At 54.3% G+C, this 24012-nt stretch overlaps 8 protein-coding genes across 8 annotated transcripts; 4 read left to right on the top strand and 4 right to left on the bottom strand.

Annotated features, from left to right (window-relative positions):
• Window positions 1-424: 424 nt before the first annotated feature.
• Window positions 425-1665, top strand: C7974DRAFT_406094 (CSL zinc finger-domain-containing protein). The gene has a single exon (XM_046143117.1). The coding sequence runs from the start codon at window positions 781-783 to the stop codon at window positions 1333-1335; it is 555 nt and encodes a 184-aa protein (XP_045991547.1). The 5' UTR covers window positions 425-780; the 3' UTR covers window positions 1336-1665.
• Window positions 1666-1961: 296 nt separating this feature from the next.
• Window positions 1962-3274, bottom strand: C7974DRAFT_369679 (uncharacterized protein). Its single transcript, XM_046139948.1, has 2 exons — window positions 3142-3274; window positions 1962-3086 (listed from the first exon to the last, which is right to left on the bottom strand). Exons 1-2 carry the CDS (start codon window positions 3159-3161, stop codon window positions 2189-2191), a joined length of 918 nt encoding a protein of 305 aa, XP_045991546.1. The 5' UTR covers window positions 3162-3274; the 3' UTR covers window positions 1962-2188.
• Window positions 3275-4670: 1396 nt separating this feature from the next.
• Window positions 4671-7583, bottom strand: C7974DRAFT_406088 (uncharacterized protein). Its single transcript, XM_046143116.1, has 4 exons — window positions 7314-7583; window positions 6946-7265; window positions 5462-6646; window positions 4671-5183 (listed from the first exon to the last, which is right to left on the bottom strand). The coding sequence occupies exons 1-4, from the start codon at window positions 7401-7403 to the stop codon at window positions 5111-5113; spliced, it is 1668 nt and encodes a 555-aa protein (XP_045991545.1). The 5' UTR covers window positions 7404-7583; the 3' UTR covers window positions 4671-5110.
• A 436-nt stretch (window positions 7584-8019) lies between these two features.
• Window positions 8020-9540, bottom strand: C7974DRAFT_323081 (uncharacterized protein; the record flags this gene model as incomplete). Its single annotated transcript, XM_046138881.1, has 2 exons — window positions 8020-9177; window positions 9271-9540. 2 exons carry the CDS (start codon window positions 9538-9540, stop codon window positions 8020-8022), a joined length of 1428 nt encoding a protein of 475 aa, XP_045991544.1.
• A 692-nt stretch (window positions 9541-10232) lies between these two features.
• C7974DRAFT_322399 (geranylgerany transferase type II beta subunit) lies at window positions 10233-11332 on the bottom strand (the record flags this gene model as incomplete). Its single annotated transcript, XM_046138860.1, has 4 exons — window positions 10233-10358; window positions 10405-10856; window positions 10908-11193; window positions 11270-11332. 4 exons carry the CDS (start codon window positions 11330-11332, stop codon window positions 10233-10235), a joined length of 927 nt encoding a protein of 308 aa, XP_045991543.1.
• Window positions 11333-12589: 1257 nt separating this feature from the next.
• Window positions 12590-15248, top strand: C7974DRAFT_82783 (uncharacterized protein). Its single transcript, XM_046147340.1, has 4 exons — window positions 12590-12658; window positions 12738-13392; window positions 13441-14247; window positions 14296-15248. The coding sequence occupies exons 2-4, from the start codon at window positions 13038-13040 to the stop codon at window positions 15210-15212; spliced, it is 2079 nt and encodes a 692-aa protein (XP_045991542.1). The 5' UTR covers window positions 12590-12658; window positions 12738-13037; the 3' UTR covers window positions 15213-15248.
• A 335-nt stretch (window positions 15249-15583) lies between these two features.
• C7974DRAFT_369663 (glucanotransferase domain of glycogen debranching enzyme-domain-containing protein) lies at window positions 15584-20892 on the top strand. The gene is made up of 2 exons (XM_046139947.1): window positions 15584-16259; window positions 16314-20892. The coding sequence occupies exons 1-2, from the start codon at window positions 16030-16032 to the stop codon at window positions 20737-20739; spliced, it is 4656 nt and encodes a 1551-aa protein (XP_045991541.1). The 5' UTR covers window positions 15584-16029; the 3' UTR covers window positions 20740-20892.
• A 1424-nt stretch (window positions 20893-22316) lies between these two features.
• On the top strand, window positions 22317-23704 carry C7974DRAFT_82635 (uncharacterized protein). The gene is made up of 3 exons (XM_046147338.1): window positions 22317-22678; window positions 22744-23136; window positions 23182-23704. Exons 1-3 carry the CDS (start codon window positions 22335-22337, stop codon window positions 23498-23500), a joined length of 1056 nt encoding a protein of 351 aa, XP_045991540.1. The 5' UTR covers window positions 22317-22334; the 3' UTR covers window positions 23501-23704.
• The last annotated feature ends 308 nt before the right edge of the window (window positions 23705-24012 follow it).

The following is a 24012-nucleotide window of genomic DNA, read 5'->3' as shown; positions in this document are numbered from 1 at the left end:
ATGGTCAAATTCCCCATGACTGATGTGTTTCCCTTTACTCTCCTGTATCACCCGCAGTGTTTTCATCAAGCATGCAGTCTGCCGAGGTTGCGTTGATCGCGCGCCTGTTTACATACTTGGTTCCCTTGTACAGGGCACTAAATGCTGCGTGTGGAGATGGAGGTTTTGGCGTGGTTCCTCGAATGCAATCCCCTATTCCCCTGTTCGTCGACTTCGCCCTTTGAACGAAACTGTTACTGTGGCGGCTTGAAGCAACACCCACTCGACGAGTATCTATCAACGCGGTACTACGCATAAGCGCCTATGAGCAGACACTAAATTCCATAAAGCCCAACAGTTTTACCATCCCTGTAAAGGACCCAAGATGCAGTGACGGTACATCTCACATGCGTGACTATCGTGGGGTTTGTAGGCGTAGTATGTAATCCAGACCGAGGACTTTGCCACATGCATCGGATATTGACAAGCATCCACATTGACCCTGCAAAGATTGTCCCGTGGGCTTGGTCTGCCCCACTAAATTTTGTGAATGAATCCCCACCATGATCGTCCCCCGCTTCAAGGAACAACGCACGAAAGCTTGAATATCCTCTTTCTTGGAGCAGTCCGCAGGTCTTCGAGAGGCGCAAGTGGAACCATCGATCATGCCTTGAATCTCACGCTCCTACGGTCAACGTGCCACGAACGGCCAACACGCCCATATTCAACCCATCAACGCCTGAGCACAGTCAGACACACCGAACACCCGCCACTCATCTCGTCGACGACTCTATAGCCATCATGGCATACACAAAAAATTACTACCACGTTCTCGGCCTTAGTGTGCCCAGCCCGGGGTCTCCGGGCCCAAGATCGAAGACCTCAGACTTGAGAAGGGCATACAGGAACGCACTGCTCGCTGCGCATCCGGACAAGAAGGGCGCATCGACCGCGAAGGGGGACGGAACGTACAGCGTAGACGATGTCAAGGAAGCGTATATGGTGCTCGACGACCCGAAGCAGAGGGCAGACTACGACAACTGGGCCTTAAGGAATCCGCACGTCCTGTCCACCGGCACAGGCACAAGCGCCGACAAGAGCGGTGGAGGGCAGATCTTGAGCCAGGACTTCATCCTCGGGCTCGAGTTGCTGGATCTGAGTGACTTTGAAGAGCAGGACGAGGACGCTGCAGAGGGCGAGTGGACCAGAGCGTGTCGGTGTGGGGATGAGAAAGGGTTTAGGATTTTGGAGGACGATCTGGAAGATGCTGCGGGGAGGGGCGAGAAGGAGGTTCTCGTCGGTTGTGGCGGGTGCAGTTTGTGGGTTAGAGTTGCGTTTGATGTTGAGGAGAGCTGATACTGGGGATCGCGAAACGGGGCTTTGTTGACGAAGTAGAAGGAGATGGTACTATGAGATACCCCATATGTTTTCAAGCGCAGCCATGATAATATCAGCGGTTCGATAGATACGTTTCGCCCTATCAATGACGCACTCTGGTCATTGTAGAAGAGTTCAGATCAGCGGACGGAGTGAGTGATGTTTAATTCGAGCTTCGGTGTCATGCATCGACTCATTCTTATCATCAAGGACTGACTCGTCATCCTGTCAAAATCAACCTTGGCTAGCATATGTTCTGGAACAGAGTATCTGTCGTTCTACTGAGCATATTCACAGGGCTGTAATTGGTCTAACACCCTAAGCGGTCGAGGCCAACGTCTATGACCAGTATCGTGATACGAAGAATGATTGCTGGAGCAAGTATGGTTGTCTCGAACAAGAGACTTTGGTCACCAGGTACTCCTGGGTCAGAAGTCAGCGTACTATTAGCACGCATGGTTAGTGTAACACGACGCCACATCAAAGACCGTTGGTAGAGACCCTAGAATGAGTCGGTTCCTAGAACACATACAATACCAAGCACAATCACCACTAGAGACGCACTGGAGCCTTTGGTGGACCGTTATGAGTAGCATTAATACTACGTCCAATCAATTCAGAACTACAGATATTGCGCCGCCCATGCTATGTAGACCATCTTCTTACCAACGCCGCGATAGTCGCAATTGAAACGCAATAACGCCTAACCCAAATTGCACTATTACCACCCATTTAGCTCACGAAGATACGCTCAGCGCACTCGTTCCTTCCAAGGCCTTCAGTCAAGACCCTGGATCGCAAGCGCTTGACGCGGATTGCGAACGCGAGACCCTTACTTGATGAGGTCACCATTCTCATCAAGCTTCATGCCCTTTTCCTCGAGCATGTTCTTGATAGCAGGTACCAAATCCTGGAACGTCTCCACAAACGGGACACCGTAGCGCTCGCAAACAAGGTGAATGTTACCAGCGCGCCAGAACCTCTTATCGCAGCAAACGACGACCTTCTTAGACTTGGCCCAGAGCCCAAGCTCCATCATCGTGACAGGGCTTATCGTGGTAGCGTCGAAGAAGAAGCAGATGACATCAGCCTTCTCCAGCGCGGACAGCTCCCACTCAACCTGGTGTCTGAAGTCTGCATCCTTGGCTTCTTTCGAGACGTTGGGATCCCAGTGGCCTCTGCGCGGGTTGTTGACTGTGATGGGGAGCTCAGAAAGGAATGACGCCATGAGCTTCTGCCACTGTACGGCTTTGCCCATCTCAATGCTACCTGCAAGGAAGACCGAGTAGTCGCGGTACGTTGGCGCCTCAGGTGGCATGCAATGCTTAAACAGAGCATGGGGCTTGAGAGCAGGTGAAGGTAACGGAGGCAGTTGGTTCAGTGTGTCGTCAACATTTGCATCGATGTCCACGGTGTTGGTCTTTGCAACTTTGGCAGGCTTCTCTTCTATCGGCTCATTCTCGAGCTTTCTCTTGCACGTTGGGCATTCTTTGCCTTCTACTCCTCTTTTGGAAGCCATTGCAGCGGGCTGGCTGGTGTTTTCCGCTTTTGGCTTGCCTGGGTGGACTGCAACCTTGGGTAAGTCCTGTTTACAAGGCTTGCGTGAAATATGGATTCTGCGACTCGACAAGTGAGGCTCAACCAGGCTTGGTCGTACAAGAACTTTGACAGCAGATCTTGGAAATGTTGATGCCCTTGCGAAATTGGTGTGAGATGGTTGGGGGAGGAAGCTGAGAGTACGGATTACTACAGGCTTCGCTAGGCGCCCTAAGTTATAGTATTTACCTTGTCGAAATAGTCGCCATTGTGAATATTCGAAACAACCACGATCTTTGTATCTTTATTTGCCGCAAGCGGATTGATCAAACGATGAGGCACGAACGGAAACGCTACGAATATAGATGCTATTGTTTGCGTGCGATTGTGATGTTCTTTATTGTTTGAGAGAGCGGCCGGAACCGGTAGGCGCAGGCTGAGGCGCAAACAGGATGCGCGCGCCTGTTGGCTCAGCCACCACCCCTTGAACCTGTCCGTTGACTACTATCTCACCGCCAGCTCTTGGGTAATTGCCTGAGCAGGATACTAGTTCCATACTGTTTAGCAATTGTAGATGCCTTGTACTAGTACCTTGCTGCGGTCCTGAGCCGTCAAAGGGCTGAATGCAAGGCACATCTGATCCACTGTTTCAGATCTGTCACGACATCATGCGAAAGTTGTCTGGCAAAGTCTGTCATCACGGAATGCAGAAGGTTGTATTCGCGTTGACCCCATGTCTGTTCGAGCGCGACGAACAATAAGTTAGTGGCGGCTGATGACTCCGCTCACACGGCAACGGAGTTCGAACCGCCAGGTGTGACCACAACGTGATGTCCGAACATGACAACCAATATCAGCAGTCACGATACTCGAGACATGATTGCGACACACGCTCTAGATGTCAGTCGGCTGGCGTAACCCCGTATTATCCATGGGCTTCGGAGTGATGACTCGCATGTCAGCTTGACTTCACTAGATCGGGAGTATGGTACAATTGTGGCAAGAACATTCTCAATTGCTGCCGCCTGTTACTGCGCGAGATCTCACTACGAGGAGACGAGTAGGGAGTTTCTTTTCCACCTGCAAGTTTGCAACCATATGATACACGGAAGCCACGAGTGACTCCAGATGTTCTGGACAAGTCCACAGGCGTAACACCCACATGCTCACAAGATCAACGTACCAAAGGCAATACTAAGCCCAGGAACGGAACCCTTCGGCGGGCTACCATAGAGTCGATATGGGTATTCGGCGCCCTTTAGATGTATGAAACATGTACTATGGCCTCGGTCCGCAGTTCGGGCGAAGCAGATGGTCTTACTTCCCTCGTGGCCTCCATCGTCACCTGCTTCATCTTCGTACCCTTCTCATCAATCTCAGGTGTCGACAAGCTGGAAGCATGGCGAGTTCGAGTCTGTGGTCGTGCCACATAGGCACTCGATGCCATAGAGCCTGACCTCATCATAAGGCGTCTGCTCCTCGGTGTTGCACGTTTGGCCTACTGGTGTTGGATTCAAAGCTGACAGCAATGTGATTGAAGGAGTTTGTAGGGTGAGATGTATCGGGGTGATGCCCCCGAGACACCCAGAGACGGATAATGGATCGGTTACGCTGCAGCCTTGTCAATAAGTTAATCTTCTTTGGTGGGAGCGAGAGTCTCCGACTCAGGAGATATAATCCAACAGTATATGACACACGACTCTGAAATGATCGGTTTTACTGATTTTTCAGTGACAGTGGCCGACCGACATCACTCTTGCGATATCGGACTACAGACGTTTTTTGCATTTCATTAATTTCTTCTATACGTGCTATTGGTCCTTGGCCGAGTGCAAAAACTATCATTGAAGCATATCTGCTTTTCATCTAGGCTCAGCAGCGTAGAATGAAGCTCAATGTACTTCTCGTAGCCGTGCCGAAATGCATACCTCCCAGGGTGGGTATGTGCAGAAGTGAACTGTCAAAGATGAAGCATTTGTTGGGGTGAAAGGGATTAATGGCTCAAACCTGGAGGTTGTTTCTTCAACAACGGTGCACTTATTCAAGATCGGCCGTGGTTTTTTCTACAGCGAAACTGGTCGCGACATTTGGCGAACGTGATCTGGTTAAGAGCATTGTGTATCGTTACAAGGTGATCCGTATTGCACAAAAGGGTGAAGCCTCGTGGATCTGTCCGTGGATGCTGTCAGAGCGCACAGCAGGTGACGTGTATGACCTCTTAGAAACGTGTGCGGTGGGCAACCTTCGAGGACGCGGTGTATCGAGCAGCAGGATCTTCAAGTGCTTTGGTTCTATAGAGAAGCCACCAGGTCAGCATTATCGAAGCGAACAAGAGGTTTGAGGCATATTACATTCCGCTAGCGATGGGCACACGCGAAGATTACGAACAAATGAAGCGACGAGGTGTCTGGGGGAGTGTTGACTCGACAAAAGACACGCAATTACTCAGGCTATGGTGTCGGAGACCAGCAATCACTTCCGTTGACGCTTGGTTGCTGCGTTGTGAGGCTGCTTTTTTCGTTTGGAGGGATGGGACTGGGAGGGTTCGCTTGAAGCAGATGATACATACCCATTGACATCCTTGTCTAGCTTGATGTACTCCTCCGCCGCATCCTTGCCACCGCGATTGAGTAGGAAATCCATGTAGAAGTGAGACAGCTTCTTGGATGCTCCAGAAGAGAGGCGACCTTTAGTGCGAACAGATTCGTGCACCGCCTTCACCCGGTTGTGAGCTTCTTCTTGGTCGGAGGAAGGCTGGTCGATCTCGAACTGCAGGTATTTGTACCAGTAGTCCTGTGAATCCGAGAGCTTTGACTGCTTGTCCTGGAAAGCTCGGCGGGCCTCCTCGGCTACGCCCTTGCATTGCCACAGAATGCGTGCTTGCTCCGCAACCAAAACGCCGCCAACTTGACTGCTGCGTTGCTCGATATATTCCTCGAGAGTCTTGACAGCCTCGTCGTTGCCTTCGTGCCTGCGCACAACGCCAGCAAGAGATATGATGGTCTCAACGTGATCTGGCGCTTGCTCGAGCATGGCTGTATGTATCTCGCAGGCAACTGAGATGCGGCCCAACTTCTCTTCAAAACGGGCCCAGTTGAGGCGTATAGTAGGAGCCTCGATGGGGACGAAGATTGAACTTGCTCGCATGTAGATAATGCGTGTGTTCTCCTCCTTGCCCTGCGAAAACATCCAACGTGCGTAGCGAAGCCAGAACTCATCGTAGAGCGCACAGGCGACCAAGCAACGCTCGTACAGGAAGGACGTGCGCTCAAAATGACCCTGCTTCTCCTCAAAATCGAGATAGTTCCGCCAGTTCTCCAGCTCAGAATCTTCAAGTTCTGTGACATGGAAATAAGCCCGCTTTATCGCTTGCTCGTAATTCCATCGATTATGCACTTCCTGTTGAGTCCGCTGGTAGGACTCATAGTAGAAGGCATAAATTTTCTCTCGAAATTGTCGCTCTAGCTCGAGAGGGGCTTTCTCAGGGAATCCTTGATTCTCTAGCTGCATCGCAGTCTTGATGACCTCCAGTGTTTCTGAATCAGCGAGGTGTTCGACTGGTCGAGTACCGATAAGGGTGGTGAACTTCTCGTAGTAGCGCCCAAATTGGTGGATAGGAAGGAGTAGAACGCGACTGTAGATTCTAGTAGCATTTGCAGGCTCCTGCACACGTTCCTCGAACTCGATGTATTTGTCCCAGAAGGGGTGACTCTGGAAGTCGAGACCGACAAAGTGAGCTCCGCGCTCGAAAAGCCTGAGCGGTTAGCATCGTCTGATGGGACGAAGGAATGGTGAGAGGGGATGGGAGAGAGATGTGCTTGCAGGGAGGAAACTGTAATCACAGCAGGAACCAGGCTGTTGTCTTCCAAACGTCTCGAAAATGCGAAATGAGGTCCACGCAAGGCAGTAGGTATAATGAGGGACGAAGATGCACAAACAGCGGCAGGTAATGGCACTGGATCAAATCTGAACGTGCATCGCCAATCCGCAAGATGCTTGCCGCTGGCTATTGGCTGATTTGAGTCTCAGGGCCGAGGAAAAGGTTATACTTACTCTCGAATGATGTCGTTGTCGTGGCATGTGTCCATTTTGAAGGTACAGTAGTTGGCCCACAAGTCAACAGATGTAGAGACGGCGCAGACGCCGCGCTCGTACACCATCTCGGCGGTCTCTGTGCCTCCTATCGCGAACTCAAGATCGGCATACTTCTTCCAGTATCCGAAGAACAAAGGAAATTTCTGCAGGAAGCAGTCGTATATGTTGCGAACAAGGTCAATTGCTGATGGGCTCGAGTTACGCGTGACGCCTCCCTCGAGCTCGGTCGCGCGAGTGACAATTGCCTCCCATCGTTCGAATTCGTCCTCGTTCTCGACCTTATTATCGTCAGCTTCGAGTGATCAAGTAGGATGCATCGGTCTTACCACTGCGCTGAGCAGCTTCCTGATCTCAGGTGCAGCCTCCTCACCTGTGTACTCGATATGCGCGATCGCGCCGCGCCCGGTAGGCAACATGTCGTCGCGTACAGTGCCGACCTACGGGATCGAATCTAGTACTTGGGTCTGATGGAATCGCGTGCGATGAATCAGATTGCGTGAGCAAGTGGGAGGTGGCTGGAGTGAGCAGGTAAGAACCGCGACGAACCAAGGTTTGGTAGCTTGCGGAGCTGCAGGCCCACTTTTGAGAGCCGCAGCCTAGCGCGTCACACGTGATCAGTGCTGCCTCACCACCTGGGCAATCTACTATAGTTCTCAGAAAGAGACTGCAATGAGAGACGACGTATCAAAATAAATGTATTGGACACTATATAAAAGAAGCGTATGTTACAGTCCTTGTGCTTCCGTTGGGAGCTAACATCGGCGCTTCTGGTGGTAGTAACCATGTAAGATTGATTGATGAATGTCGTTAGTCATGATCCATATCGCATAATGTGAGTAAGTAAACCAGCACCAACATGGAGAATAAGCAGTCACGAGGTAGTGATGGTACTCTCGCTCGAAGAAGAACGTGTAAAACAAAAGGCGAAAGCGAGAGTCGGTTGAGTAAGTGGCGCGCGGTGAAGGGCCATTCGAACGAAAAACCAAGATTACGCTGTAGCATCCCTGCAAGCGGTAATCGGCTGAAGGCTGTCTAGCTTGTAGCTGGGGACGGTGGAGCTGTAATCGTTCGCTGATCATCATCATCGTCATCTTGAAGTTGTTGCTGATAAGCACTGTTCGCACTGAAGAGTGGAGCGCCATGCTGTAGGCCCTGCTGATCTTGACTAAGACCGTAGGCGTAGGCCTGGTAATATAAGCCGGGCATCTGGTGCCCGTGCAAGTTGCCAAATGCAGGCTGTTGAAGCGTGGGGAAGATGTTTTCCTTACTGTCGTACTGAAAAGGGTCGCTGAATGGCTTGTACGAAGCGAATGCTGGCAGTGGTGATGGCGAAGCCTGTCCACCGAAGCCTGAAGTGAGGTAATTGAAGTTGGCTGGCTGGTTGAAGGATGTTTCATCATCCTGAAAAACATCAAATGCCCGTTTACGCTTTGGAGCGCGGTTGCCGAGGCCAGAATCAAAACATGAGCGGCCACGCCTGTCTTCGTACTGCCCACGAGCTTGGAACGGATACATGGGAGCGCGACTGCCTGGTCGAACACGACAAGCGATGTTAGGATCCATGCTGGCAAGGGCAGGTCGTGACAACGTAGGTCGGGGGCTCTCAGTCTTGATCTCAATATCTTCCTCGTCATCGAACACGGAGCTGGAGATTCTTCGTTGTCGCTTGAACGATCCATGAGGTGTGAATATGAGCTCAGTAGCCTCGACATCCTGGGAGTTGAGCTCCAGCTGAGCAACAACCGAATGGTCTTTCTTCTGATTTCTCTTGCGCCGCATCTCTGGGGTCGCAGAGTCGAAGATGTCCATACCGGGCCAGTATACGCCCTTCAGTTTGGTACTCTCACTGACAGCCATGGTGTCATCTGCAGCCCCGACTGTTTCGTCCTCGATGGCACATGTGTCGTCTATCGGGTACTGATAACGCCTGCGCGGTCGCTCGCTGGGATCGGAGTATTCGCTTGAAGTTTCATAATCTGGGTTTGTGAGGCTGCGTGAGCTTGCACGAGACTCTGTGGGCCAGTGTTGCAGACGAGACGTGAAGTTTCTGTGACGTAAAACAGGACCAGATTGGGATGTGGGTGTTGGGGTGCCAGAGTCTGGTTCCACTTTGATGACCTGTTGTTCTGAAAGACGTGGATCGAGGAGCCCACCGACTGGGGCACGGCGACTCGGACGAGATACGGGAGCCTCGATTCGTGGAGCAGGAGCGGAACGAGCTGCGGCGAGTGCAGGGTTAGTAACGGCGTTCGGGTTGCAGTGCAGGAAGAAGAGTGAGAGAACTATACCAGCAGGCCTGGCACGCGTGCGACGCTTATCCTTTTGACTCATCCGATCTGACATGAGCTCTTCGACATTCCAATCGGCATACCATCGATCGTAGGCATCAATGATATGGCGAGAGGCATCTTCGTGTGTCGAGCGGACCTTGACCTTGTAGTAGTGGGACAAATGACCTTTGCTGGAGATGTGCGTGAGCAAGTGAGAAACATCGCTGAAGCTTGGCTTTTTGGGGCAGATGTTGCATAGAAGTGGTATGTTGTTGGACGCCATTGCAGCGCCGTGCAATGGGGTGATGTCTGTGTAAGGAGCGTAAGTGGTGCAGGCAAACTCAAGGCGAAAGCACAATGCTTGCAACGCAATGGTGTACAAAGAAGCGACACGAAAGGAGCGTGTTGGATGTGTGAAGCAGGAGGGGTGGTGGCAGCCCGAGGATATGAGGGCTGGTGCACACGCGCGGCTACCAGTCGCTCATGGCCTTCTCTTGCGGCTGAGGCGAGGTGAGAAGGAGGGATGCATCAGATGCCTCGAGTGGGCATTGGAGGAAAGAGGTTGCCGTCTTGAAGGAAATTTGTATGTGCAGGTTTGGCAGCTAGAGCACGTGGAACATCCGGCCATGACCCAAATAGGCAGCACCTCTGCTCTCCTCCAGATTTTTACCTCACGCTTCACGAACGAGAAGCGTCAGTTTGGATAACGAGAGGGCGCATGTTGTGGATGGGTGAAGGGGATATCTGAGATGCTTGTATACGCACTCTAAGAGTGTTCAGGCAAGCAGTCCAGCCTTATACCATCTGAACCACACGGTCAAGCAAACCAATATCACGGGAGATGAACCTCGTTTATAACCCCTTCATGGAGTTACATTAGTCTTCACTTCCCCAGGCATCGTTTTGTCACAGACCGGGGCATGCAGCTGCTGTTGCGTCAGTCCCCCCCCCCAAAGAGCATCTCAAGGGCACTCACTACACTGGATCCACTTCTTCCAACCCAGGGTGTTTGAGCAGACTGAGTCCGGCAATGCCGAATACTGTGTGGAAGACGTCCACCATGTCTCCAGGTCGGTCGGCCAAGCCACCCAACTCAGGATCCTGTTCACGTCAGTTTTGTACGCGCGATCATGCTCTCATATCTGACCTGGCATTGCAAGATAAATTGCGTCAATTTCTCGCCGTCGATCCAGTGGAGCTTGTTCAGCATGGCCATGCTGCTCATTACCCACCAGCTGTAGCAGACATCCTCCTTCTTCTCCGGCCGCCCATTTAGCCCGCCGTTCTTAAGCTGTCGTTCGCTGAGCCAAGCTCCCAATCTGTCTTGATCGACCAGATCGAGCCTCCCCGCAATGGTCAATGCTCCAACACACGTAAACACCTGGCCTGAGTGAGATTCGGCGCCAGGACTCGTGCCATAGCCGCCGTCAAAATTGGCGCAGGAGTGTACGTGCTGGACTGCCTTATCCACATCAACCAGATCAAGTAACCCCATCAGAGACAAGGCGTTCAAGGCGCCATATAAAAAGCGCGTGTCTCGTTCTCCCCACTCATCCCCTGCAAAAGTGCCGGTCTCGGAGTCTTGGAGATCTGCGATGACTGAAAATCATAAGCATGGACATATAGACGGTGGTTTCAGAATAGACGCACATTTGCCAACCTTCTGCCGCCCGCCTTCCACGCGCTCTTCAAATTCTTCGAAGGCATCGAGGGTCGCGAGAATCTGCACAGCACTGACCGTATAGAGCATGTGGGCATCATGCCCCGGAGCAGCGCCGAAACCACCATTCTCGTGCAGGCAGGAGTACACAAAGTCCAGGATGCCAGTGCGCGGGAGAGCGTCCGGATGTCCTAGCAGGTGCAGGGCCGTCAACCCCCAATACAGGCCATTGAGGCGCAAGTGCTCGGTGAGCCAGTACTCGAGCTCGTCTTTGCGCTGCAGCGGGTCAGCGCGGCGGTCGCGGTGGTTGCGTGCAAGTGATGGACATGGCACGGATGGACATGGCACGCACCGTGTCGAGGCTCTGGATGTAGCGAACGTGTTTATCCACGAAAAGCTGCAATTCGGCGGGCATAGTGCCGCCGCCTGCTCGACCCGGGCCTGCTGCCAACGACATGACGGGCAGAGGAGGAGAAACTGAAGTCGATGGTGTGGAGAGAGCCTAGGCTCGACACGTTTGCGGTGCGCCGGCCATCCCTGCCGCAGGGCTCGCTTGGCGACGGGCGTTGGCACGATGAAGCTCCCACTGCGACAGCCCAAGCAGCGGACGCATCGTCTTGAAATAGCCCGCGATAGCGCCCGCCCACGGCCGGAGGGTGTGCAGAGCCGCCGTCGCCGTGAAGCCGTGACGCGCCCTGCACGCCCCGGAGCGGCGGCCGGCTGCAGCATCTCCTGCGCGCTGGGCAGTGCAGGCCCCGGGGCATTTGGCAGCGCCGGCCATGGCCATTGCGCAGCCAGGCCTGTGGCATCGCGGCGGGGCCCGTGCGCGGTCTCGTCAGGTACGGCCGCACATGGCTGCCGCCGCCTCTCCTGCCTCTTGCAGGCGCAGGTCGGGCTGGCCTGGCGAGACGAGACGAGACGAGCGCAGTGCCCGCCGTCCGCTGTGCTGCACACACCGTCTCGCCCGCAGGCGCCGGGCGACGCGTCTGGCACTCTGTCTCTCCCTCGTGACGCAGCCTCTCGAACCCCTCCCAGCACCCTGCGCTGTCCGCTGTGCTGCTCGTAACGGGCGACTAGGCCTGTAGTCAGGGCCGCACGTCTGCTGTGCCCCAAAATAGCCACTTTCCGAGCGAACCACCCAGGCACCGTTCATACCAGCACGCCCGCTACCGAACTGGTGTGCGCACGCCTTCACAGTCCACAGTCCCCAGTCCACAGTCTACAGCCCACCGCCCACCGCCCACCGTCCCCAGTCCCGTCCCCGTCGTCCGCAACCCTCGCGGCCACCCAGCCGCTGCGTCTTTGTTGCCCATTCCGTGTTGCCGCTGCGCCTGCAGGAGCTAAGTGGGTAAGTAATGCGTGGCCCAGCGCGAACCGCCGCTGCCCTCAGGGCCTCTTTGTTCCACTCCTGCGGCCGGCTCAATGTTGTACAACATGTCGCCCGTAGCGCTGCCGGCCCCTTTCGCGTTCCGCAACCACCGCTGACCGTGTCGCTCAGGCTGCTGCTGCTGAACGAGCCGCCCTCGCCCTCGCCCTCGCCCTCGCCCCGACCGTCTTGCAGCCGTGCCGTGTAGACAGACGGCCTCGCAGGGAGCACGCGCGCCGCACCCGCCCTCCAGCCCCCGGCGTCCTGCAGACCCTCCGCCCGCGTCCAGTCTCGAGTCCTCGCTGCCGACGCATCGGCGCACGCCTGCAGACCGCGCTGGCCAGGGGACACGACAACACCGACCGCGCTCTCGAGGTTCGTACCACCGCCCGCGCCCTTTATCCCGCCGCTCCTGGCCGCTGCCTCCATGACCGCCCGCTGACAAGATGGGCAGCAAACCCAGACGCGTCGACCGCGCACCCCCCCGACCCCGTGTTCCCGCGACTGCCGCGACCCATGCATCGCCTTCACTAACGCCCTCCGCACCCCACCCCCCTGCGCCACCACGCTCTGTCGAACGCTCTGTCGAACGCGCCGCCGCCGCCCGCCCGCGCACTGCAGCCACCCGTGAGGAGCGCCCTTTCGCAGAGGTACTTCGCCCACGCCCCGCGCCCGCGAGACCGTGCAGGACTCTGCAGGAGCGACGCTAAGCGCACAGTAGCAGCCGGGCACCCCGCGCAGACAGGTTCGCAAGATGCCCAAGTCGTCCACGCTATCGCTAGCCATGCGGTCCAAGTCAGGTGGCAAGGAGAACACTGCGCCCATGAGCCCGCAGAGCCCGCGATCACCGAGCATACCCGAGTTCGCGTCGCCGAGCGCACCATTCCACAGCATGCCCGAGTCGCCAGCCTCGCCGAAGCCACGGAAAGACTCGAAAAACATCTTTGCAAACTTCCACGCCACGAAGTCGTCGTCGCGCCTGAACACACAAGAGAGTTTGAACAGACAACATGCCACACAGCAACCGTCGCCAACGCTGTACGCCAACGGACGGGGCGGTTCATCGACACCAGACCTCAGTCGCCCGGTCCGAACGCCGAACTCTGATGGTGAGCAGACTCCCTTGCAAACACAGGGCCTGCGTGCTAACTGCGCAGACAATCGTTCGGAGATAGTCCGCCTCGATCAACGGACCGGCTCTGGCAAATCGACTGAATCAGACGCCCATGTAGACCCGGCGAAAGCGAAGGGAGCAAAGGGCAAGAAACAAGGGACGTTGTTTCGCTCGAAATCAATCAAGGGAGACGAGACTGGAGGCTCTCGTACCAAGCTCAACAAAGCCCCTCCCGCCCAGTTGTCACCAGATGTAGGGGCGACGTGGACCACGAATGGAGACAACACGCCGCTCAAGACTGCACCAATGGAAAAGGGGAAAACATGGGGTAACAAGTCCTCGTTCGGAAAACTCCGAACACATTCCGCCGATCGCCACGACGCAGGTCAACTGGTGAATCGCGAGAACGACAATGGTTCGGCTGGCCCCAGACGTGATAAGAGTGAGCAGGGCTCGTTGCAGTCCAGCTCTTACAACGACAACAAAGGTGCCTCACTTATGTCTAGTCTCGGATCTGGTGCTCGCAAGATGGGAGACAAGATGGATTCGGCTCGCAAAGGCATTTTCGGCAAGCTGGGACGTAGTCACAGCAACCACGAAAGCCCTACACATGTGTCGACCGAGCCGTATGTCTACAAAGTCATTCACACACCCCTTGTCGAACAGACGAGGTTGACCAGGATATCGACGAGGCTAGAGCAATCCAGAGATAAGACGGAATTCTGGATGCCAGCATTGCCTTGGCGCTGCATCGACTATCTGAATATGCGAGGTTGCGAGGAAGAAGGCCTATATCGTGTTCCTGGTTCTGCACAGCAGGTCAGGTACTACGAGCGGAAGTTCGACCAAGGTGAGTCTGATCTTTGTAGTGCCAGTGCCAATCGCTTACATCCAACAGATCGCGACATTGACCTTATTTCTGACGACAACCTGAACGACCCGAACGTTATCGGCTCGCTTTTCAAGAATTGGCTACGTCAACTGCCTGACGAGATTTTTCCAAAAGCGATTCAGCACCGTATTCAGCAAGAGTGCCAGGGCGCAAAAACCACGCCTCAGATGCTGAAGGATGAGCTGTCTAAGCTGCCGCCGTTCAACTATTACCTACTGTTTGCCATCACCTGCCACATCAGTCTCTTGCACTCTTGCTCAGAGTTCAACAAGATGAACTACAACAACTTGTGCATTTGCTTCCAGCCGGCCATCAAGATCGATGCCTTCTGCTTCCAGTTCCTGATTCTCGATTGGCGTAACTGCTGGCAAGGATGCTGGACGGAAAAAGAGTATCTGACCGATGAGCTCAATTACCTAAGCGCGTTAGAGACGGAAAGCCCAGAGAGACCACCGGCGACAGCCAGTCAGAATGGTCACTCACAACCATCTGGCAGGAGCAAGAGTTCACACGCATCCCCCAACATTACCCAATCAAGAAAGTCTACTTCGACAAGAAGCAATTCGGGTGATCAGAGTAAATCCTCTGCGCGTGCTCAGTCGGCAGATCGGAATGGACGCGAAACGCCACCCTCTCTTCCACCCAGACAGGCGGACGTGCAGCCGCCACAATCGGCGCCCCGCCTGCGCAACGAGCATCGTGAGTACGAGTCTATGGCAGAGAGAGCCATATCAACTTCTGATGGACACCATGGTCGAGGCGCTCCTGTGCGTCCACCGCCTTCAGCCAGTACCCGAGGTTCGGTGGATGGGAACGATGGCGCAACACCAACACAAGCATTGCATAGCCGTGGACCTTCGGATACACAATTTCGTTTGGACCTGAGCAACCCGCCCAGCTCACCTTTTAATATCAAGTTTTAATGGAGGCACGGACGCAAGGCGGACACTGCACGCGCATGAGACGACGACAAAAGGGTGGTTGGATCTGGTCTTCAAGTTTCGCATTTTCTGTCGTTTGTGAACTGCCATGAGGTTCGCGATACCCATGCACCAATATTTTTTTGGACTCGTGGCAGCTGATTCTTGGTTGTATGTTTGTATCTTCGTATCAGCGGTGGAGTTGGACCGTGTTTCTTCCAGCTGCGACTTTTGCATTCTATTAGCTTGACATACTGCTGCATCGAGGCGTTCTTTCTGGGCAGCGGCGGATTAGCATCGGGGGGATAGAGGGTGTTGTACGATACGCAGAGACCGAGCGGTGAGCAGAAATGAAACAAATCCTTCGAGGATAACAAGTTTTGACGAATTGGAGGCTCATTTGCAGCCTAGTTGCAGGGATGTCTATTGGCTGCTCACATCCCCACGGGCCTTAGCCCAGGAAACTGGTGTTGTTGAGCGGGAGCCCCGCGCCAATGACGTCTGGCTGGAAATGCGGCTCTGGGCCTGGTCGCGACCTCCTGCGATGCCGATCACTGGCGCTCGCGTCTGCTACTTCCTTTCTTCATACACAGAGGGCAATTGTCCCTCAGCACCTGCGCGTGGAGGCTGCCATTGTTGTTTGTTCCTCTCATCCGCACCGTTTCTCCTCCAAAGCACCCTCGACCTCTACAGATCCGTCCCATTGCTATCAGCAGAAATCTTTCACACCTCTGTATTATTTACTAGCCCTCGCGCGTACGTCCGTTGCAATCCTACCAATTGACGCTATACCAACTGCCTCCAGGACGTATCGTCAGCCATGCCTGCACCACAAGCCTCGCAACAAGCTGTGTATCTGCTGCCCTTGACGGACAGCGGAGCACCAGACGTTCCCGGAACCTACATTTATCTTCCACCGCCGACCGAGCCGGCGTACTGTGTCCGTTTCCAGATACAAGGTACCAGCTCGATATGTCGTCAAGGCAGTCTCTGGGTGAACATTCCCTCGAAAGGCGAGAAGTTCAGTCGCAGTCAGTACCGCGAATACAAGTAAGTCTTTCAAGTGGAAAATCTCGATTACTATACACTGCTAACGTCGCCCAGGCTGAAACCTGATTTCAACGGGATCACTGAGATTGACGTGCCTATCCACGAGGCCAACGCGTACTCTTTCTACACTACCTACACACCGCTGCCTCAGTGGACCTTCACAGATGTCGCAACACCGGAACCTACGCGAACGGAAACATACTACATCGATGTCTGCCCCAGACTTACCCTACAGGGTCAGCAGCTGCCGATCGAGGCCGTTTCGCTGTTCTCCTGCCTGTCAAAGTTCATGGGCAAGTATCCTAGCGACTGGGACAAGCACCTCCAGGGCATCAGCCAGCGTGGCTACAACATGGTGCACTTTACTCCTCTTATGATTCGCGGAGTTTCGAATTCACCCTACAGTATCTATGACCAGCTCGCTTTCGACTCGACCATCTTTCCCAATGGCGAGAAGGACATTGCTCGCATGGTCACAAAAATGCAGTCAGAGTACAATCTCTTGAGCATGACGGACGTTGTCTGGAACCACACAGCGAACAACAGCAAGTGGCTCGAGGCGCACCCTGAGGCTGGTTACAACGTCGACACTGCACCGTGGCTGCAATCTGCGCTAGTGCTCGACACTGCACTTCTCAACTTTGGCAAGGAGCTCAAGTCGCATGGCCTGCCCACCCACTTCAAAACCGTGGATGACCTCCTGAAGGTTATGGAGGTTATCAAGACAAAGGTGATTAGTGACATCAAGCTGTGGGAATATTATGTCATCGACGCAGAGAAGAGTGCCAATGCCATTGTCGAGAAGTGGATTGCTGGCCAAGCCACATTCATCGATGATAGCTTTAGTGAGGCTGGTCTTCGTGGTCTTGATGCCATCAAGAGTTGGTCCCTCAAGCAGAAAGCCGACTGGTTGGTGGAGCATGCGTTGCAAGGTGGTGACAGGATGGGCGAGCGTTTCCGTCGTCGCATCGAGCCCGCAGTGGGTGCTGGCCTCCTCTGCGCCCTTTTTGGACGCTACGACAGTCGTACCGGCACCACTCCTGATGAGAAAGCAGCTCGTGATGCGATTACCAGCATTTGCAACGAGATCAACTTACCGTTTTACCGTGAGTTCGACAGCGACAAGGCCGAGATTATGGAACAACTCTTCAACCGGATCAAGTATGTGCGGTTGGATGACCACGGCCCAAAGCTGGGCGAAGTTACAGAAGCCAATCCACTCATTGAGCCTTACTTCACTCGTCTGCCGTTGAACGAGACAACAAAGAAGCACAATCCCGATGCACTTGCACTCGTCAACAATGGATGGGTATGGGCTGCTGATGCCATGAGGGACAATGCCGGGCCCAAATCACGAGCATACCTGAGAAGAGAAGTCATTGTCTGGGGCGACTGCGTCAAGCTTCGATACGGCACAGGCCCCGAGGACAACCCATTCCTTTGGGAACACATGGCGAAATACACACGTCTTATGGCCAAGTACTTCCAAGGATTCCGTATCGACAATTGCCACTCTACACCTATCCATTTGGCCGAGTACATGCTTGATCAAGCGCGACAAGTTAACCCCAACTGCTTCGTGGTTGCTGAGCTATTCTCTGGCTCAGAAGAGATGGACTTCAAGTTCGTTGAGCGTCTCGGAATCGCCTGCCTGATTCGCGAGGGAATGCAGGCTTGGAGCACCCAGGAGCTAAGCAGGCTCGTTCATCGACATGGCGGTGTGCCCATTGGCAGCTTTGACACCGATGAGGTTCTGAATGCTGAAAACACCAATGCAACCGATGCATCTCAGCCTCGCGCAATCATCAAGAAGATCAAGCGCAGCCCTGTCCACGCGCTATTCATGGATTGCACGCACGACAATGAGACGCCTGCTCAAAAGCGGGATGCCCGCGACACCCTCCCTCAGGCTGCCTTGGTTGCCATGTGCTCCTGCGCTACAGGCAGTGTTTTCGGTTACGATGAGGTGTATCCAGAACTCATTGAGCTCGTTCACGAAAAGAGGCTCTACTCATCGAGCAGCTCCACTGGAGGACCAATCGCGGCACAGGCCGGCGAAGGCGGTATAGGAGGTATCCGGAAGATCATCAACGGTATCCACTACAAGATGGGCAAAGAGGAGTATGACGAGACATACATCCACCACGATGGGGAGTACATTACTGTCCACCGTGTCAACCCCCACACTCGGAAGGGCTACTTTCTTATCGCTCATACGGCATTCCCTGGATATGGTAACGGTAATGGAGGCTTTGGCCAGACCAACCTCCCAGGAACTGCGGCAAAGCTCATTGGCAGTTGGAACTTGGAAGTCGACAACAGTCCCGAGACCAGGGCGAAGGTCATCGGTGATAAGACTACGCTTCGTGGTTTGCCTGCACAAACACATGAGCTCAAGGGCGTCCGAGTGGAATCGAGCGGCGACTCGACAACGATAACCATTCCTGACAAGTTTCCACCTGGCAGCATTGCACTCTTCGAAACCTGGGTGCCGGGTGCTGAACACGCCGACGGCCTCGACAAGTATGTCACCGGTGGCGCGCATGCAGCTTTCCGTGAAGCCAGCCTGACGGACCTGAACTACATCCTGTACCGCTGTGACCCAGAAGAACGGGACGCAACAGGAAACAAAGATGGAACATACAACGTGCCAGGACATGGCAACCTGGTTTATGCTGGTCTACAGGGTTGGTGGAGCGTACTCCGCGACATTGTGAACGACAACAATTTGGGACACCCACTTTGTAACCATCTTCGAGAGGGCCAGTGGGCACTCGACTACTGTGTTAACCGACTCGAACGGATTTCGGAGAAGAGAACGTACCGGGGAGTCCGGGGCCCCTCCAAGTGGTTGAAGGAAAGATGCGACGCTATTCGCAAGCTGCCTAGTTTCTTGCTTCCTCGATATTTTGCTCTGGTCATACAGACTGCTTACAATGCTGCGGTCGATCGAGCTATCGAGCTTATGGGAGACAACGTTCGCAACGGGCAGCAGTTCCTGAAGAGTCTGGCTCTTGTCAGCATTCAAGTCACTGGCTACATGAACAGTGCATCTCTTTGGCCAGAGAAGACCGTTCCCAGCATGGCGGCTGGTCTTCCTCATTTTGCGAACGATTGGGCTCGTTGCTGGGGCCGGGACATTACGATATCTGCCCGAGGCCTATACATGGGCACTGGACGATACAATGATGCCAAGGAGCACATTCTGGCTTTTGCCAGTGTGCTCAAACATGGCATGGTTCCCAATCTTCTGAGTGGCGGGAAGCTACCTCGATACAATTCTCGAGATTCAGTATGGTGGTTCCTCCAGAACATTCAGGACTACACGAAGATTGTCCCCGGTGGGCTTGACCTGCTTCAAGCAAAAGCCAAGAGGCGCTTCTTGCCTTACGACGATACATGGTTCCCTCATAACGACAAGCGGGCTTACTCCACTTCGTCCACCATCGAGGACGTCATCCAAGAAGCGTTGCAACGTCATGCCTCTGGAATAGAGTTCCGCGAATACGACGCCGGGCCCAACATTGACAGCCAGATGAAGTCTGAAGGGTTCAACATCAAGATCTGGACTGACTTCGAGACTGGCCTGATCTTCGGCGGTAACCAATCCAACTGCGGCACGTGGATGGACAAAATGGGCGAGAGCGAAAAGGCTGGCAGCAAGGGCGTACCCGGTACTCCCCGTGATGGAGCACCGGTTGAAATGATCGGTATGCTCTACAGCACTGTCCGCTGGTGCGCGGATCTGTACAAGCAAGGCAAGTTCAAGTACGAGGGTGTCACGTTGCCCGATGGCAAGGAGACTATTACCTACGAGAAGTGGGCAGACAAGATCAAGGCCAACTTCGAGCGCACCTTCTACGTCCCACGTACACCGGATGAGGACGGCGACTATGATGTCAACCCTAGCATCATCAACCGCCGCGGTATCTACAAAGATCTCTACCGGTCCGGAAAAGAGTACGAGGATTATCAGCTACGCCCTAACTTCCCTGTTGCAATGTCTGTGGCGCCTGATCTCTTTGATCCAGAGCATGCTTTGTACGCTCTGCAGATGGCCGATCGCATTCTGCTGGGTCCACAAGGCATGAAGACACTCGACCCTAGTGATTTGAACTATCGTGGCTACTACATCAACAGCGAGGACTCTACCGACTTCCATACCTCGAAAGGCCGCAACTACCACCAGGGCCCCGAATGGGTTTGGCCCACTGGTTTCTTCCTTCGCGCATTGCTCAAGTTCGACCTCAAGCGGCGCAAGACAGCCGAAGAGCGCGTCGAGAGCTACCAGCAGGTCACACGTCGCCTGGCTGGCTGCATGAAGGCCATTCAGGAGAGTCCTTGGGCTGGCCTGACAGAGCTGACCCAAAAGAATGGAGAGTTCTGCGGCGACTCGTGTCCCACACAATCGTGGTCAGCTAGTTGCATTATCGATTTGTTCCAGGATGCACGGGAGTATGAGCTCAAGGAGTCTTCGTAGGCACGACCATTGCTGGATTTAATGGGCGGTTGTTGAGTGGCGATGTAGTCGTCAAGAGCACTGAAGTATTGTGCGGGCTTGGTTTTGCATGGCTGATCGCGTCGACCTTTATACCTATGTATGTCATAATTGAATGCTTTTCCACCTGAACTACAATGACCTCGTTCACACTGCCTTGCTGTACACTGATGAATAATTTGAGGCTGTGGAGAACTGTATCAGGGTTGCACGCATGCCAGCAGGGAACGAGGAGCTTGCGGCACCCCATTTCTTATTTATTTGAGCCGTGCTATAGATCATGCAAGGCTACTATGTTCGGAGTCGCGTGCGAAAATGGCGGAGCTACCAAGCCATTGATTCATAAACCGGTTTCCTGGAGTAACCTCACATCTTTGCCGGTCTCGTCACCAGGCGCCCTGGATTCTCATCTCCCTTCCCCGTCCCTGCTATCGATGATGCTACGATCCTCTTCCTGTCCTGAACCGGCTTTGATAATCTGCACAGAGATACACTGCCGGAGCGAGACTCCTGCCCCGACTCAGATGAGAGGCCCGAAGTAGGGGCCCGCTCGACTTTGTCGGATGCCAGAGACGCAGTCTCCACATCGACGGCGAAGGATGCATCGGACGGGACCTCGGGCTCGACAGAGATAGTTGTGTTCGAGGTAGGTTTGCTCAGTCCAGCAGCTCTGGCCGAACGCATGCTTGTTGCAACGGCGGAGTCGCGTCTCGGCGGCATACTTCGAGATTTGGGTTCTTGGGGCGTGTAGCTGCAGTTGTAGCTCAGGCCGCGGTATTGGCGGCTCGAGTCGCGGAAGAAACTGGCCCGGGGCAGGTCTGCGGCGTCGAAGAAGCTCATGGTTGTGATGGGTGGTGTTGCATGGTGTGAAGGCAGCAGGGGCTTGATATAGGAGGCGGCATTGCATAGACGTTGGCAACGGCGTGGACTAGAGCATGGGTTCGGAGCATGGCGTTGGGTTGCTTGCTGGTGCGCCTAGAGCCAAGCTGCTCGATGGCATTGTGGTGGGTGAGGTGTGCTGGGGAACAATGCTAAGGCTGGCCTGACTGGTTGTGGGGTAGACAAAGGGATTGCCCTCCCTGCTGAAGGGCATGTTGTTGCTAGGTGATTTGGAGCTTGGGGTAAGGGATCACCATTGGCAAGTCATCGATTATGGGGAATGCACGTTTATGTGTAGAAGAATGAGTTCGAGACTTAGCCTGGAATTGGATGCCTTTTCTACCTTTTCTACTGCGGCAGGTATTAGGTTTGAACGTCTTTGACTAGCTAGCTTGATCAGTCTATACTCTCTGCATCGCTTGATGAAGCTATAATTGATGAGCCTCAATGTCAATTTGGCTGCAACTGCCAGCTGAATGTTGGTGCAGCAATCCCAGGCCATTGTCTCGAAGACTGCATGATGAAGGGCTGCCCTACTGCAACCAGAAATCAGAATGAACAACATGACACAACCGCGCAGCAGCCTGAGAGGTAGCTTTGCACAAAGAGCTTAGCATTGTTCTGTGAATGTACTTGAAAAGGGAATGGTGCCCGGGCCGCAGATGTGACACCAGTGGCTCCTCCCACGCGACCCCACCATGTCCCTGCAGTTGATTCGCAGCTACATCGCCCTCATCTTCTGGTCGCCATTCCAGTTTCTGCGCGTCATACTCGTCCGACTGCGCAAAGGACTCACGAACACATCAGATTACACAATGCCGCCGCCAAAATTCTACCACGACGATGAGGCCTGGGCAGACGTCGAGCCGCTGCCGCAAGACGACGGCGGCATGCACCCGCTCGCAGCAATCGCATACACCCAGGAGTACAGTGAGGCAATGGGCTACTTGCGCGCGGTCATGGCGAACAACGAATTCAGCGAGAGAGGCCTTGGGCTCACAGAGCACATCATCAACATGAACCCGGCGCACTACACTGTCTGGTAAGCCGCGCCGCCTGCCGCCGCCGCCTCGGTGGAGCCAGCGGACATATACTGACAATGCGCAGGCTGTACCGCGCAAAGACAATATCAGAGCTCAAAAAGCCTCTCGAGGACGAGATCAAGTGGCTCAATCCGACCGCGCTTAAGCACCTGAAGAACTACCAGATTTGGCACCACCGCCAGACCATCATCGATGCGCTTGGCTCGCCAGAGGGAGAAGGGGACTTTGTCGCTCAAATGCTCGAGAAGGACGAGAAGAACTACCACGTGTGGAGCTACAGGCAGTGGCTAGTCAAGCGCTTCAATCTGTTCGACAAGCCGGAGGAGCTCAAGTGGACTGAGAGTATGATCGAGGCGGACGTCAGGAACAATTCAGCGTGGAACCATCGCTACTACCTGGTTATCGGCAGTCGCGAGGGACATGCACCGAGTCAAGAAATTGTCCAGCGTGAGATCGAGTATGTTGTCAGCACCCTTGCAGCAGCGCGTACTGACACAACCAGATATACCAAGCAGGCCATTCGCAAAGCACCGCAGAACCAGGCTCCATGGAACTATCTGACGGGTATCCTCCGTGCCGGCCAGCAGCCAAAGTCGGCCGTCAAAAGCTTCGCAGCCGAGTTCGCGGATATCGAGTCACCCGATGAGGTCTATTCCAGTCATGCGCTTGACTTGCTGGCTGACATCTACGCCGAGGAAGAAAACAACAAGGAGTCAGCTGTGAAGGCATTGGATCTGCTGGCGACCAGATACGACCCCATCAGGGCGAACTACTGGAATTACAGGAAGAGTCTGCTGAACCAGCCAGAGGTCGCAGCTTGAGCTTTGCGTTAGCGAGTCAGAGCGAGGCTGTTGCATGCTGATCTTGCCGCGGGAAGGGTTGAGATACCGCGGGTCGTCATGCGATAAGATGTTGCACCTAGTCGTCCGGTTGGGGTCCCGGATCCAGAGAAGTGTGCAGATGGACACCAACACGTGCGGCTCCGCATGATCTGCAGCGAGGACGCATGTCACGTTTTCAAGGACCTCCTGCCTGTAATGACTGCAGTTTTCCCCGCCCAGCCTTCTGGATCACGATGGGAAAGCGGACGTGCTACTACGACCGAAGCTCGCCATTATGGTCCTCATGACGCTAAGCCCCGCAAGTTATCGCGATACCCCAGATTATCTTGACCACTCCGACTTTTTCTCGAACAACTGGACCAACCTTCTCCTTCCACTCAAGCGCTGATGCAAATGCAGTGCAATGATAGGGCACCATGTGGTCCTGTCCCCTGGCAGAAAGACCGATTTAGCTCCGCCGTTGATAGCCGCTTTAGGGAACACAATCCACC

This window comes from Boeremia exigua (assembly GCF_020726555.1).
Source record: "Boeremia exigua strain MPI-SDFR-AT-0100 chromosome Unknown C7974scaffold_15, whole genome shotgun sequence".
In the NCBI taxonomy this organism is placed as follows: Eukaryota; Fungi; Ascomycota; class Dothideomycetes; order Pleosporales; family Didymellaceae; genus Boeremia; species Boeremia exigua.
Note: the sequence above shows the minus strand (reverse complement) of the source record. Positions and strands in the feature narration are given on the sequence as shown.